The sequence below is a fragment of the Canis aureus genome, chromosome 5 (genome assembly GCF_053574225.1).
Source record: "Canis aureus isolate CA01 chromosome 5, VMU_Caureus_v.1.0, whole genome shotgun sequence".
NCBI classification, from domain to species: Eukaryota; Metazoa; Chordata; class Mammalia; order Carnivora; family Canidae; genus Canis; species Canis aureus.
The window spans coordinates 78,112,547-78,127,919 of NC_135615.1; the positions used below are offsets into that span (position 1 = coordinate 78,112,547).

General features: G+C 57.2%; 1 protein-coding gene across 5 annotated transcripts in view; it reads left to right on the forward strand.

Moving 5' to 3' along the window:
* HSPG2 (heparan sulfate proteoglycan 2) overlaps positions 1 to 15,373 on the forward strand; it is a 98,804-nt gene that overhangs the window by 38,923 nt on the left and 44,508 nt on the right. For 4 of the 5 annotated variants that reach the window (XM_077899234.1, XM_077899236.1, XM_077899235.1 and 1 more), the window contains exons 4-25: positions 1,042 to 1,151; positions 1,247 to 1,305; positions 1,578 to 1,738; positions 3,321 to 3,449; positions 3,704 to 3,964; positions 4,078 to 4,197; positions 5,923 to 6,054; positions 6,209 to 6,353; positions 6,446 to 6,597; positions 6,689 to 6,835; positions 9,683 to 9,846; positions 10,321 to 10,500; positions 10,600 to 10,796; positions 10,892 to 11,039; positions 11,753 to 11,880; positions 12,571 to 12,657; positions 12,750 to 12,808; positions 12,987 to 13,054; positions 14,333 to 14,473; positions 14,581 to 14,757; positions 14,930 to 15,109; positions 15,228 to 15,346. In XM_077899234.1, the coding sequence (XP_077755360.1) occupies positions 1,042 to 1,151; positions 1,247 to 1,305; positions 1,578 to 1,738; positions 3,321 to 3,449; positions 3,704 to 3,964; positions 4,078 to 4,197; positions 5,923 to 6,054; positions 6,209 to 6,353; positions 6,446 to 6,597; positions 6,689 to 6,835; positions 9,683 to 9,846; positions 10,321 to 10,500; positions 10,600 to 10,796; positions 10,892 to 11,039; positions 11,753 to 11,880; positions 12,571 to 12,657; positions 12,750 to 12,808; positions 12,987 to 13,054; positions 14,333 to 14,473; positions 14,581 to 14,757; positions 14,930 to 15,109; positions 15,228 to 15,346 (3,064 nt within the window). Of the gene's footprint in view, positions 1 to 1,041; positions 1,152 to 1,246; positions 1,306 to 1,577; positions 1,739 to 3,320; positions 3,450 to 3,703; positions 3,965 to 4,077; positions 4,198 to 5,922; positions 6,055 to 6,208; positions 6,354 to 6,445; positions 6,598 to 6,688; positions 6,836 to 9,682; positions 9,847 to 10,320; positions 10,501 to 10,599; positions 10,797 to 10,891; positions 11,040 to 11,752; positions 11,881 to 12,570; positions 12,658 to 12,749; positions 12,809 to 12,986; positions 13,055 to 14,311; positions 14,474 to 14,580; positions 14,758 to 14,929; positions 15,110 to 15,227; positions 15,347 to 15,373 lie in introns of all 5 variants that reach the window. The other variant, XM_077899232.1, reaches the window with a different exon arrangement.

The following is a 15,373-nucleotide window of genomic DNA, read 5'->3' on the forward strand; positions in this document are numbered from 1 at the left end:
TTATAACTGCTATATGAACTCATGAACCTTATGAGATTTAATGTGTATAAAACATCTTATATAGAATCAGTTGTATGTATACGCTCACACGGATCTGGTATGAATTCATTCAGCCGTCACTTATTAGACACCAACCTGGCCAAGCACTACACTACCTCTGGGATGTAGGGTGAATGAGGACCAGAGCTGCTCTCATCAGGTTTACAGTCTCGCAGAAGAGAAAGGTGACACCAGCGTCTGATTCTCTAGCACTTGCTCTGTGCCAGGTGCCGCATCTCTAAGTGCACGGGGAGATGGTGCATGCAGGCGCGGTGTCATTTGTTCCATGTAGCTGCCCAGTGTGGTAAATGTAATTAATATCCTCATTTGACTGAGAAGAAAACCGAAGCTCAGAGAGGTGAGGTCAGTGCCTGTGGTGTGGCTGACCTCAGAACCCATGGTTTTCACCAGAATCTGTATAACCAGGCGGGATCTATGCAGTGCAGGGTGGGAGGTGCTCTGATGAGGGAAGAAGCCTGGGGGCTGGAGGATCCAGAGGAGGGGTCTCTAGCCCAGGCAGGGTTGAGGAAGGAGGGAAGTTCAAGTGGTCTGCTCGGAGGAGGTGATGGCTGAGCCGAGCCTTGAGGGATGACTAGAACCAGCCAGGGAAGAGGAGGGAGGCATGGCTCGGTCATTTGTGGAAGATCCCTATTGCAGGCCAGCCTCTTCTGGAAGCCGACCTTTCTTGTCCAGCTTCCTCCGTGCCACTGGGGGTCTCTTCTGCATCATCGCGTAGTTTCTGGTTCAGGGTACTTCCCTGTTGGTTGAAGGTCCTCACTCAAGGGTGGGGAGCCTCAGCTTTGATCCTGGGCAGGTCTGCCAGGGCTGCCGCGACAAGTGCTCATACGGGCAGTGCTGGGCATGGCTGTGGACACACAGGTGTCAACCTGGGCAAGAGGCCGCTAGAGACCATCCCTGAATGTCCACCCATTGGCCCAGCTGCCTGAAGCCACCGCATACCAGGCTGGACCCCTCACGGTGACACCCCACTCTTCTCTGCAGTTTATTTCCGGGCCCTGGTAAACTTCACTCACTCCATCCACTACAGTCCTCAGCTGGAGGATGCAGGCTCCGAGGAGTTCCGGGAGGTGTCCGAGGCTGTGGTAGACACGGTGAGGTGAAGGGACTCGGGATCCCCGAGCATGGGGGCCGGGACTGGGGTGAGGTGAAGGTATCTGGAGGCTGACGGGGCTGTGTCGCTCTCCAGCTCGAGTCGGAGTACTTGAAGATTCCCGGAGACCAGGTTGTCAGTGTGGTGTTCATCAAGTGAGAAGGGTCCCCTGGGGGCCGGTGAGGGACAGGGGTGGGGGATGCTGTGGAGGGAGGTGACAAGGAGGGGAAGTAAGAGAGGGACACACGGAGTGGAAGTTCAGGAATTTGGGAGGACAATTAGACTTTAAACAGCCCCGCTCGGGTCCAGGCTTTCCAGGAACAGGGAAGGAGGAGATCAGGCCTGAGCTTCAGGCTGGGGACGAGGGAGGAGCCGAGGCTGCAGGCATCTACCTCACCCTGCTCTCCTGCCCCATCCCCATCCCTAGGGAGCTGGACGGCTGGGTCTTTGTGGAGCTGGATGTGGGCTCTGAGGGGAACGCGGACGGGGCTCAGATTCAGGAGGTGCTGCACACAGTCATTTCCAGCGGCTCCGTGGCCTCCTACATCACCTCCCCCCAGGGATTCCAGTTCCGTCGCCTGGGCACAGGTGAGCCCATCCTGGGGCCTGGGGTGCTTCCTCGTTTCTCAGACTCATACGGGTCCCCTTCCAGTGTCCATCCCCACCATGGGCTCTTCTGGCTTGGGGTCTGTACACCACTAGGGGCGGGGGGCTCACTACTCCATGAGTCTGCTCCATGGGTCTCTATGCAGTCCTGGCTTGGGTTGAGTGTAATCTGTTTCCTCTATCATGAGCCAAATTAGACACAATTTCTGTTCTTTCTCTCTGGACCTCTATACACTGACAATAGGTGATAATTCCTTTCTGCATCTAATACTTTCAGATCCAAACACTCTTACATTTGATAATAACCAACAAATGTTTACTGACTGCTGACCGTATGCTAGGCACTCAGTGGGGGCCTTATAGCCAGCCTCCCATTCAGCCTTCATCATCCCTATGAAGTAGATATTCTTCCCATTGCAGAGATGAGGGGACTGAGGCCCAGGAAGGACAAGTGGCTTGTCCCAATTCACACAATTTTCCAGTTCTGGAAAAGCCAGAACTTACACCAAACCCCAAGTCTGTGCCAGTCCTGCCAGAACCTGTGATGAGATGAGATGAGAAACTCAGGCTCAGAGACATCAAGAAACTGGCCCGCAGTCACACAGCTATCAGAGACGAAGGCCTGGCACCCCGTCTCCTGCTTTGACTCCCAGACCAGACAGGCTCTGTTCACTCCCCCACGGGCTCTACTTCTCAGGCCCGACTCCATCTCAGTCTCTCCCTCTGGGAAAGCTAAGCTCCAGCACATCACAGTCCCTGACTTGGGGGAACCCAGAACTGAGCAGACTCTTTCCCTACCATGGTGTAGCCCAATCAGAAAAACAAAAACAAAAACAAAACAAAACAAAAAAACAGTGAAGTTATCATCTCTCTCATTCTGCACATAAAAACCCAGTGAATGCACCTGAAGATCATTTGTTCTTTTTGGCATTCCCCAGCCTCAGATCTGAAGATTGCTGGGGGCCCAGCTCTCTTCTCCCCACCCTTTAGGGAGCCTTCCTGGCTAGGGATGGTGGGATGGGCCTGGCTCAGCCTTGCAGCCCCCGGCTCCCAGGTCCCAGGGGGACGGTGCTGATCACACCTTCCTTTCCAGCACAGACACCCCCGCCCCCTCCGGCCGCCGTGGCGGCCGCAGTGACACCAGGTGAGAGTGTAAGCCAGAGCTAGGCCCAGCCAGGTATCTGGACAAGTTCGTGGATGGAGGAGAAGGAAGGATGAGGGCAAGATGGCTGGGCAGAGCTCGAGCCGAGCCGCCCCTTCTGCTTTTCCCTCATCCTCACTGGGCCAGGCTGTGGCCTGCACGTGTGTGATGTGGTGGTTGCATGCGTGTGGCTTGTTAACGGTGTGTGGGGTTTGCGGAAGGGATGGGTGAGGACACCGCCACATGTCCCATGTCCCATGTGTGCTGTGATGTGTCCACTGTGTGCTTCTTTGCCTTGCTGAAATCTGCTGGAAAGCCGGACACGGGGCACCAGAGCCTGCTCCCAGCCACACACAGTGCCCGTACCACCCGCACCGTCCGCCCCCTGCCCCCTGCCCCTCTGACCCCCTCCAACCCCCACAGTGCCCCAGTTCGCAAGAGTCTGCACCGAGGCCGAGTTTGCCTGCCACAGCCACAACGAGTGCGTGGCCCTGGAGTATCGCTGTGACCGGAGGCCTGACTGCAGGGACATGTCTGACGAGCTCAACTGTGGTGAGGGGCTGTCATCCAGGGCTACAAGTGGCCCTGCAGACACCAAGCAGGGCCAGGGTGCACGAGGCCTCCAAGCCAACTGGGAGCGTGAGGGTCTGGTGCAGGTGGGGGGGCTCTGAGGCAGGTGGGCAGGGATATGGGAAGGGTGGGGGCACCGTGTGTGGCAGGGAGGGATGGGGAGGGCCTGCAGAGCAGGGGGGTGAGGAGCCACACACTGCCACCCTGTGCTGACACCAGGGGGGCTCTGTCCACAGAGGAGCCAGTCCCAGAGCTCAGCTCCATACCCCCCGCCCTGGTGGAGACACCACCACCACCCGTAGAGCCCCAGCCGGAGGCAACCACCACAAGGCAGCTCCCAGGCAGCCCCACTCCCCAGCTTCTGCTCCCCAGTCCAAGCAGGCCTTTGCCCTGTGGGCCTCACGAGGCCACCTGCCACAGCGGACACTGCATCCCCAAAGACTACATCTGTGATGGGCAGGAGGACTGTAAGGATGGCAGCGATGAGCTGGACTGCGGTGAGGACTGGCAGGGCAGGGGTGCTGGCCAGGGGTGGAGGGGGGCAGAGGGCAGGGGTGCCGTCCAGGGGGTGGGCGGAGGACCGCTGGCTGAACCTGGCCTCGTCCCCTAGGCCCCACCCCACCCTGTGAACCCAATGAGTTCCCCTGTGGAAACGGGCACTGCGCCCTCAAGCTGTGGCACTGTGATGGGGACTTTGACTGTGAGGACCGCACCGACGAGGTGGACTGCCGTGAGTGAGCCGGGGGGGGCCCCAGACCCAGCCCCCTGCCCCGGCCCTGCCCCTGGGACTGTCTGCACTCCCTGGCTGAGTTCAGAGGCCCTGGGGACAGACTAGAAGGTTCCCCCCACCCCTGCTCTCTCACCCCAGCAGTGAGGGCTCTTGGCTCTGAGCTAAACTTTGCAGAAATCAGTGTGGCCAGACTGCCCGTGGCTAATGTCTCCTTTTTCTTTTCTGTACTTTGTCACCATTGATAACATTCTCTTTGTTATTTACGCTCAAGTAAAGGTCAGACAAGCCGAGAGGGCTTGATACCACTGTGTCTGCTAGTGAAGTGACTCCTGGCGGATGGGGGAGTCAGAGCCTCTCCCCGGCGGGCGTAGGGCTTCTTCACGTAGAGCTAGCTCTGAGGTTTCTGCACGTGCATCTGCCCAGCTCTTCTCATCTCCCCATTCCGTCCCCCATTGCTCACCTGTCCGTCCATCCATTCACCCAACTCTCCGTCCGTCCGCTGTCTGTCCACACAGCTCTTCCTCCATCTGTCCACCCGTCCACCCCACATCCTTCCTTTTTCCTATCCATCTGTCTGACCAACCGTCTGGTTGTTGCCCATCCGCCCAGCTGGCATCCATCCATTCAGCCAGCGTTAAGGACGTTCTGACAGTTAAATGGGCGAGGCCAGAGAGCCAGACACCCTATTGCGTAGCATCTCGAGTGTCCTGTCCCATAGGGGAACCCTGGGGATCATTAGTCTGAGATTGAGGATGATCTTCAAACTATTTCTCTGCAATCCCGGGTCCCATGTCTGGGTACATGGTGGCCTTCCTTCTGTCCTCAAGTCCAGCTCCTCCCCTCCTTCCTCCACCTTCCCTGTCCCCTATTGGTGCTGGAGGGAAGCGACAGCATGCCACAAACTGACGAGGGTTTTAGGTTGTCCTTCCTCTGGCTGAGCTTGCCTGATGAGACATCCCCTTGGGGAAGAGGAGTAATTTAGGGCTTTAGTTGAAAAACCGTTCTCAGCTGGGGAAAAGGCAAAGGAGACCAAGTCATTGATGGCAGAGCAGGACGGAGAATGTGAAAGCTGAGTGGCCTTGGGAACTCATAGAGTGTTGGGCCAGAAGCCCCAAGCTGGTCAATAGATGGCTGCCTCCTGGCCTCTCTCACTTCCTTCCCTGTGGGTGTGTCGCCTCCCCTCAGGCTCGGCCTTCTCTGGCCTTGTCCGTGTGTCTGTCTCAAAGTCCATCTCCCCAAGGAGGAATGCCAGTCATCACCTCCTAGAGATGCCCAGCTGGGGCCCAGCCCTGGTGCCAGACTGCCTCTGGGTAGTCCACTGGTGGTAGCCTCGGGTCGGGTGCCACCCCTGGGCCAGTCAGAGGGGTACAGGCCCCCTGCAAGGCCTTCCTGGTAGAGAGAACTGCACCAGGCATTACCTGGTGTCTAGGGATAACGGCCACTTGGCCTGTGCCTTTGACAAAGGTCTTGTGTTTCTGAGGGTGCCGAGTGCGGGTAGACCTTGGTGACCATGATGTGCCGGGTATACCTCTGTTTTAGGGAATGCAGGTGGAGTGAGGGGGGCACGGGGTAATGTGATGAGCCATTCGGTGGCCGGCTGTGACAGTGGGCAGTGTTGTGGCGACAGTGGGTGGGTCTCATCAGGGCAGCTGTGTGTCCTGGGAGTTGGGTGGTCCTCCTTGAGGGCAGTGTCTGCTGCCCACACCGCCTGGCTCTGTCCCCCAGCTGCCAAGCGCCCCGAGGATGTGTGCGGGCCCACGCAGTTCCGCTGTGTCTCCACGAACACGTGCATCCCGGCCAGCTTCCACTGTGACGAGGAGAGCGACTGTCCCGACCGCAGTGATGAATTTGGCTGCAGTGAGTAGGGGCTGGGGTTGGGGGGCTGCAAGCTGTGGGCCCTGGGCCTGGGGTGGGTTCCAGTCCCCCTGTCCAGAGTCTCAGTCCTGCTCCCCTCATCTGCCCCTCTTCCCTTTGCCCTTCACACCCCTCACTCCTGCTCTGGTCTCCCCAGTGCCCCCCCAGGTGGTGACCCCTCCCCAGGAGTCCATCCAGGTTTCCCGGGGTCAGACAGTGACCTTCACCTGTGTGGCCATTGGCGTCCCCACCCCCATCATCAACTGGAGGCTTAACTGGGGCCACATCCCCTCTCATCCCAGGTATGGTTCTAAGCCTGGGCAGGGCCTAGGGTATGGGGGACACTGGGCCAGTGGCCCCGACCTGATCCCGCCTCTGTCTCGGGGCTCTCCAGGGTGACAGTGACCAGCGAAGGGGGCCGTGGCACACTGACCATCCGTGACGTGAAGGAGGCAGACCAGGGTGCCTACACCTGTGAGGCCATGAATGCCCGGGGCATGGTGTTCGGCATTCCTGACGGTGTCCTGGAGCTCATTCCAAAGCGAGGTATGGCCGGTGGAGACATGGGTCCTGGGCATGTGGTGGAGCCAAGGCTGCCTGCTGGTGACCGGCTGCATACTCCTGTGCCACCCGGCAGGGCCCTGCCCCGATGGGCACTTCTACCTGGAGCACAGCGCCTCCTGCCTGCCCTGCTTCTGCTTTGGGGTCACCAACGTGTGCCAGAGCAGCCGCCGCTTCCGAGACCAGATCCGGCTGCGCTTTGACCAGCCCGATGACTTCAAGGGTGCGTTGATGGGTGTACAGTTGGGCAGGCGCCATGGTGAGCGGGGGTGTGGGGTGGCATTGCGGGGTGGTAACCAGGTTCCAGTGGGCTCAGGGAGGGGACAGATAAGGGAGAGCAGTATGCGTGGGGTGGATGGGGTCAGGTTCAAGGATGGCCATAGGGTTGCTGAAGAAAGGCTGAGCAGTGTAGGAATAGCATTTCAGGGGGAAACAAACATTTTAGGAAAAACCAAATCCAGACTTGATGTCTGCCTGCTTGGGTTACAAAGAGAATGGGCTCTGGAGCCAGATTCCTTTTTTTTTTTTAAGGATTTTACTTATTTATTCATGAGAGACACAGAGAGGCAGAGACACAGGCAGAGGGAGAAGCAGGCTCCCTGCGGGGAGTCTGATGCAAGATTTGATCCCACGACCCCGGGATCACGACCTGAGCCCAGAGGCAGATGCTCAACCCCTGAGCCACCCGGGTGCCTCTGGAGTCAGATTCCTGGTGTAAATCACGATGCTCCCTTACTGCCTGTGTGCCTTTGGTCAAGTTACTGCCTTGTGTCTCCTTTTTCTCATCTACTAAATGGGGATAAAAGAAGAACTACCTCCCACGTTGTTGTAGGGACTTTAAGGGTTAACACTCAGAATAGTGCTCAGCCCATGGTAGGTGCCCAGTATACATCCCCTGGTGTCCTTGCCATCATCCTCATTATCCTCATCCCGAAGAGACTGAGAGGTGCCCGTGTCCCCAGAGCCAGGCTCTGGCATCTTCTTAGCCTGGGGCTGACCTCCAGCTACACCAGTTACCGTCTATGGGGCTCTTCGCTTCTCTAGGCCTCTTTCCTCAAACCTCCGTTCTCTCTGGCTCTGAAAGACAGAAGGGCAGGGGCCCAGGCATGACACCGATCTGGGTTCGAGTCCCAGCTCCTGTTTCCCGCCTCTCTTCAAGCTGCACCCCATCTCACTTTCTGCATCACAAAGGATGCAAGGAAGGGACTCGGCTGCCTCCATAGTAAACTCTCAGCACTGTGGCCCAACACACAGCCATCGTGCAGCTGGTGGTCCTTGCAGGGTTGGGGTTGGTTTTACTCCTTTAAGAGGAGGACCCTGAGGCCCTCCGAGAGACTGTGGGGCATCCCTGCAGAGGCTGTTTAGAGCTGGAACCCAGGCCTGTCTAATCGGAGTCAGAACGGTCAGGGGTCAGGGTAGGCAGGGATTCCAGGCTGAGCAGGTGGCCTGGACATGGATGGTGACTAGGACACAGGGGACCCAAAAACATCCTGGAAGGAAGGGAGGAGGGCAGGCCTGGGGGAGCGTGACCCAGGCTTGGGGGCTATGTATGGTCATCCTGCAGATGAGGGTGTGACTCTTCCATGGTTACAGGGCTTACATTTATGATGAAGGGGAGAAGCTGTTACCACACAGATGTAGACTTAGCACAAGGAAGGAATTTCTAAGAGACAAATCTGTCCAGGGTTGGAAGGGACTGCCTTTGGAGGTAAGGAGCCTCTCATCCCTTAGAGCTTTTTCAGTGTGGCAGTCACTAGCAACACGTGGGTATTTAAATTAAAATTAATTAACTCGCACCCCTGGGTGGCTCAGTCGGTTAAGTGGTTACGTGTCTGACTCTTGGTTTTGGCTCAGGTCATGATCTAGGGTTGTGAGATCGAGCCCCATGTCGGGCCCCATGCCCAGCAGGGAGTCTGTTTGGATTCTCTCTCTCCCTCTCCACCTGCCCCTCCCCACCATGCACACGGGCTTTCCCTCCCTCTCTCAAATTAATTAATTAATTAATCTTTTTAAAATTTAATTAATTCACTTTCTCAGCTGCACTAGCCACATTTTGAGCACCCGGTAGCCACATATGGCTAGTGGCTACCGTATTGGAGAGGCAAGTATAGGACATGTCCATCCTCACAAACATTTTCTTAGATGGTTAGTGCTGCCCTAGAGACCTGGAAGCATGCTGTAGAGAGAAGTCCTCTGTGTGTGTGTGTATGTGTGTGTGTGTGTGTGCACGCGTGAGTGCACATGTGCACACTCATGGGGGTGTGGGGGCGGTTGGGCTAGATGACCCTCATCATGACAGCTGTTTTTGAACACTCCTTTTGTGTCACACTCTGTTTGAAGCACTTCATATCAATTTGCTCATTTTATCTTCGCAATAAACTGAAGCAAGCCAGTATTACTTCCATTTTGCAGATAAAGAAACTGAGGCCTTTGTTCAGACTCACACAGCTGAAGGGTGGTAGAACCAGGACTCGGCCTCTGTTCTTGAGCCCTGGGCAGCTCTCTACTGCCCCCTGAGGGCCGTTCCAACCCTGACAGTCCATGGAGCTGTCCTCCAACAAAAGGCTCTGAGAAGTCCTGCTACAAAGCATCCCCTTGACCTTTCTTTTGACCCTGTGGTTCCCAAATGGTTCCCAGCTGTCATTCTTCAGCACTGACTTTCCCCAGAGTGTGCTTTGGGAAATGCTGCTCCAAAACCGTAGGAAAGGAAAACACTGCTTTTTTTTTGGCAGGGGTGGGGGTGGGGGTGGGAAACACTAAAGTTCTCTTTAAATCAGATTTCTTGGGATCTCTGGGTGACTCAGTGGTTTAGCGCCTGCCTTTGGCCTGGGGCATGATCCTAGAGGCCTGGGATCAAGTCCCGCATCAGGGTCCCTGCAGGGAGCCTGCTTCTCCCTCTGCCTGTGTCTCTGGCTCTCTCTGTGTGTCCCTCTTGAATAAATAAATAGAATCTTTAATCAATCATATTTCTCCCAGAACTTTCCTGTCTTTCTGGATGACCACCTCTCAAGGTGGGTGTCAACGGCCCGCTCGTGCTGTGGCGCTCATCCCTCCCTCTTACTGTCCGCAGGGGTGAATGTGACGATGCCCGCGCAGCCCGGCATGCCACCCCTCTCCTCCACCCAGCTGCTGATCGACCCTGCTCTGCAGGAGTTCCAGCTGGTCGACCTGTCTCGACGCTTCCTGGTGCATGACTCTTTCTGGGTTCTGCCCGAGCAGTTCCTGGGCAATAAGGTGAGCGACCAGCCTGCTGCTCTGGGTGGGGAAGGAGCCAAGCCCCCCTCACATGCCCAGAACCTCCCTGGGCTCCGCTCCCTCTGGAGCTGGTAGGCAGCAGGACAGACTCAGCTCTGGGGGAAAGGTGGGCAGTGGCTCATTCATTCGGGATGCCTGGCCACCACCCTCAGGTTAGAAGGAATGCGGACTCCGCCTTTAGGAAGGGTTCCTGGACCATTCCCCCACACCTGGGATGGGGTCAGTGCCCCTCCTCTGGCCTCCCTGGGCACCTTTTATTCTACTACCCATTGGACCGAGTACCCCAAAGGCAGAGCCAGGTCCCACCCATTTCTGCTTCCCTGGGCCCTGCCCTGTGCCAGGCATGCCATGAGTGCCAGGCACACAGGGAAGACGGAGAAGGGCCAAGTGGACACAGAGCAGGCATGGGGTGTGCCCCAGCTTCCCTGCCCTGATCTGCCTTGTCTCGGCCAGGTGGATTCCTACGGCGGCTTCCTGCGCTACAAGGTGCGCTATGAGCTGGCGCGTGGCATGCTGGAGCCAGTGCAGCGGCCGGATGTGGTTCTTGTGGGCGCCGGGTTTCGCCTTCTCTCCCGAGGGCACGTGCCCACACAGCCCGGCACTCTGAACCAGCGCCAGATTCAGTTCTCTGAGGTAGGTGGTGCCTGGGCTCTCTGGGCTGTGGGGGGAAGGGGCTATGGTCTGGGCAAGTACTAAGGCGTGACGCCTCCACACACCTCTGTTCGTATCCAGGAGCACTGGGTCCACGAGTCTGGCCGGCCGGTACAGCGGGCTGAGATGTTGCAGGTGCTGCAGAGCCTGGAGGCCGTGCTCATCCAAACCGTGTACAATGCCAAGATGGCCAGCGTGGGCCTGAGCGACATTGCCATGGACACCACCGTCACCCATGCCACCAGCCACGGTCGGGCCCACAGTGTGGAGGAGTGCAGGTGCCTGACGGAACCACAGGGTCCCCAGCAAGGTGAGGGGAGAAACAGCAAGGCTCACGGTTCCTGTAACCACTGTCTTCATCCTGCCTCCACAGATGCCCCATTGGCTATGCCGGCTTATCCTGTGAGAGCTGTGATGCCCATTTCACCCGGGTGCCTGGCGGGCCCTACCTGGGCACCTGCTCGGGCTGCAACTGTAATGGGCACGCCAGCTCTTGTGACCCTGTGTATGGCCACTGCCTGGTGAGTAGTGCCAGTTGGCACTTGGACTGGAGTAGAGGGCACAGACAGGGTGGGAAACCCAGGCTGAAGCCTCTTGGTGCCCATAAGCTTAGCATGAGCCTCTAGAATGACTGTCATGGCTGCTGGATAAACTATCATGACCTCTGGATGCATTAACAGAGATAGAGCGTCCAGATAAGGGAGGTGAAGGTCCTGCTCTCTTCCACCCTGGCCAGAACAGTCCTGGAGAGTACTGTGTTAAGGATGGTCCTTAGCAAGGCGGCCCCAAGGGGAAGAAGCCTGGAAATCATCTCTCTTTCTAAGGAATAGTAGAGGGCACTGGGATCATGAAGTTGACAGAAGACAAGGCTCCAGCAGGGCAAACTACTATCTTCAGTTCCTCAAGAGCTGCATAGGGTGGGAAGAAACCGATTCCGGAGGGCTGAAATGGCCAATGGGTACAGGTTAGAAGAGGGAGGCAGGCTTAGGTCAGTGTAAGGCAGGCATTTAGAGCCTTCTGTGGAACAGGCTGCCCGTGTGAGGTGATGAATTCTCCATCCAGATGCAGCTGGATGCTCCCCTGTCTGCAGAGCTAGGGAGTAGTTCCAGCATGATGGAGGAGGCTGGGCCAGCCTCAAAGGGCCACCCTCAGAATCCAGTGTGGCTCTACACTGGGGGCAGAGGGACTGCTCTGTGGGACCTGAACCACTCCTTCCCCTTCCCCTTCCCCCCAGAATTGCCAGCACAACACAGAAGGGCCACAGTGCAACAAATGCAAGGCTGGCTTCTTCGGGGACGCCACAAAGGCCACAGCCACTGCCTGCCGGCCCTGCCCTTGCCCATACATTGATGCCTCCCGCAGGTCAGACCCAGCTCGGGGTTGGGGAGGCGGGGATATGCTGGGGGGAGCGGGTCGTACAGCGGCTAGGGTATACTCTGGGCAGGGAGGTGGGAGACGCAGGTTCAAATCCTAACCTGGTCACTAAATTGTCCTGTGCCTCTTGACCTCTCTGGGCCTCAGCTTCCCTCCCCATATAATGGGCCCATCTGTCTTTCTAGCGTTGCTATGAGGCTGCAGAGCAAGAATAGGTGAGCAGGGGTGCCTGGCTGGCTCAGTCAGTAGAGCATGCAACTCTTGATCTCAGGGTTGTACGTTCGAGCCCCATATTGGGCTGGAGAGATTACTTAAAAATTTTAAAAATCTTGGGACACCTGGGTGGCTCAGCGGCTGAGCATCTGCCTTCGGCCCAGGGCGTGATCCCAGGGTTCCAGGATCGAGTACTGCATTTGACTCCCTGCAGGGAGCCTGCTTCTCCCTCTGCCTATATCTCTGCCTCTCTCTGTGTGTCTCTCATGAATGAATAAATAAAATTTAAAAAAAAATTTTTAATCTTAAAAACAAAAAAAGGAAGAGGTGAGCAAAGAAACGGCATCATGTCTCATGGCAAACTGTGCCATGTAGGCAACAGTCATTTCCCAAGGTGGGAATGTAAGCCCTGGCCTGGCCCCTCATTGCAGCCCTGCCCCATGTCCTGCCACTTGATACCCACAGATTCTCAGACACCTGCTTCCTGGACACGGATGGCCAGGCCACATGTGATGCATGTGCCCCAGGCTACACAGGCCGCCGCTGTGAGAGGTGAGGGAGAGCCAGCGGGGACTGGGGGAAGCAGGTGCTGTCCTGGGTGGGGACATGGAAGCACTGCTGACGACCCTCCCTCTCTCCACCAGCTGTGCCCCTGGATACGAGGGCAACCCCATCCAGCCAGGCGGGAAGTGCAAACCCACCAGTGAGTATCACAGCCACCGTCCCTCAGCACCTCCCTGGGCTGCCCACTGGGCCCCAGTCCTGGAGACCAGCCCCAGCCCCTCATTCCTTGGGGAGCCATCCCATCCTGCCACCTGTCTGGCCAGACTGGGTTCATCCCATTCCCACCTGCCTTGCCAACACCCACTTTGTGCTTTCAGACCAGGAGATTGTGCGCTGTGACGAGCGAGGCAGTGTGGGGACCTCTGGGGAGGCCTGCCAGTGTAAGGTATGCATGCCCTCCCCCCACCACCCAGGGGCCTCCAGTGGGCACAGCTGAGAGAGGGAGGAAGGAGGCTCCACCTTCTCCATGGCTCCTTGGCTGGTGGGTGGTGGCCTAGCCAGAGGCTGCGGGGCCTGGCCGGCTTGTCTTACCCTCACCGAGGTGGCCTGCCCTCAGGAAGGAGCCTCAGCTGGAGAGTCAGGTAACCTGGGTTGAAGTCCTGGATCCTTTGCCAGTCATTCTTAGCGTGACTGTTGTATCTGTGTTGTTGTACCTTTGCTTTTTATATTCTCACACTGACGTGACCATATGGGTATTAGCAGCCCCAATTTACAGTTGAGCAACGGAGGCCCATAGGCGAGACATGATTTGCATTAAGAGTGGGAGAATCAGGGATCCCTGGGTGGCGCAGCGGTTTGGCGCCTGCCTTTGGCCCAGGGCATGATCCTGGAGACCCGGGATCAAATCCCACATCAGGCTCCCGGTGCATGGAGCCTGCTTCTCCCTCTGCCTGTGTCTCTGCCTCTCTCTCTCTCTCTCTCTGACTATCATAAATAAATAAAAATTAAAAAAAAAAAAAAAAGAGTGGGAGAATCAGGTGTCAATGGAAAAAAGAACTGGACAGATTTTGGAGTTAAGCACTCCTCATCTTAAATCCCAAAGTGGGTTAGTGAGCTGAGGGACCTGGTGTAAATCATTTCCCATCCCTGAGCCTCCGTTTTCTCATGTGAAGCATGGAGGTGTCATATACTTCTCAAAGTACTGAGAAGACTTAAATGAGACGATGGATGAACAGTAGCCAGCACAGTGCGTGAAACACTCCATAAAGAGTAGCAGCAACTTTTAACCGAGTTGCTTTACTTCAGATCTTTTTTTTTTAAGATTTTATTTATTTACTTATTCCCCTTGTCAGAGAGAGAGGCAGAGACACATACAGGCTTCCTGCAGGGAGCCCGATGTGGGACTCGATCCTAGGACCCCAGAATCATGTCCTGAGCTAAAGGCAGATGCTCAACCACTGAGCCACCCAGGCGTCCCGCTGTATTTCAGATCTACATGTGTTTCTGAGCCTCCCACCAACCAAAGAGAAAAGGGAAAAAAGATAGGTTGCATAAGCTCCCATTAATTGGGAATTGTTCCCATGGTGGCAGCCCTGCTTACAAGTGCTCTTTCCGTGGCTTTCCTGACCTTGGGTCCCCATCTAGAATGTGGGCAGATTAAGCTGGAAGCTCCAGGCAGCCCCTCCCGTGGGCCATCCTGCAGCTCCCAGCTCTGTGCCTGCAGAACAACGTGGTGGGGCGTCTGTGCAATGAGTGTGTCGCCGGCTCTTTCCACCTGAGCACTCGTAACCCTGATGGCTGCCTCAAGTGCTTCTGCATGGGCGTCAGTCGCCAGTGTACCAGCTCCTCCTGGAGACGTGCCCAGGTACCCGTGTGGGTGGGAGGGGAGACACTGGGATCCCCGAGCCCCAGGGTGGACCATGAGCCGGTCCCAGCCCCCAGCCACCGTGCCGGTCTCTCTCCCTCTCACAGGTGCAGGGGGCTTCTGAGGAGCCCGGGCAGTTCAGTCTGACCAACGCCGCAGGCACCCACACCACCAGCGAGGGCATCTCATCACCCCTGCCTGGGGAGCTGGTCTTCTCTTCCTTCCACAGCCTCCTGACCGGACCCTACTTCTGGAGCCTCCCCTCACGCTTTCGTGGGGACAAGGTGGGCAGGGGCTGGCGGGAGAAAAGGCATTCTGGGCAGCAGACACAGCACAGGCAAAGGCCGGGAAGCAAGAGTATTACGGTGCCTTCGGAGAAAAGGTGGAAGATGTGGCTGGCGCAGGGGCATGGCTGGATGCGGGGCCTCAGCTGAGCATGTCTACCCTGTGTCCCAGGTGACCTCCTATGGAGGAGAGCTGCGCTTCACAGTGACCCAGAGGCCCCAGCCTGGCTCCACGCCCCTGCACGGGCAGCCCCTGGTTGTACTGCAGGGCAATGGCATCGTCTTGGAGCATCACACTTCCCAGGAGCCCAGCCCCGGCCAGCCCAGCACCTTCACCGTGCCCTTCCGGGAGGTGAGCAACACGCCCCGGAGCCTTGCTGGGGAGGGGTGGGCGCCCTGCCTGTCTCACTCAGGGGTGTCAGTATTTCAGGACGTCAGGGCTTACAACACATGTGTCCTCTCCTTGGCAGCAAGCATGGCAACGGCCTGATGGGCAGCCGGCCACACGGGAGCACCTGCTGATGGCCCTGGCGGGCATCGACACCCTCCTGATCCAGGCGTCCTTCAGCCAGCGGCCAGCCGAGAGCAGGTGTCTGGGGCCAGGGCGGGAGGACAG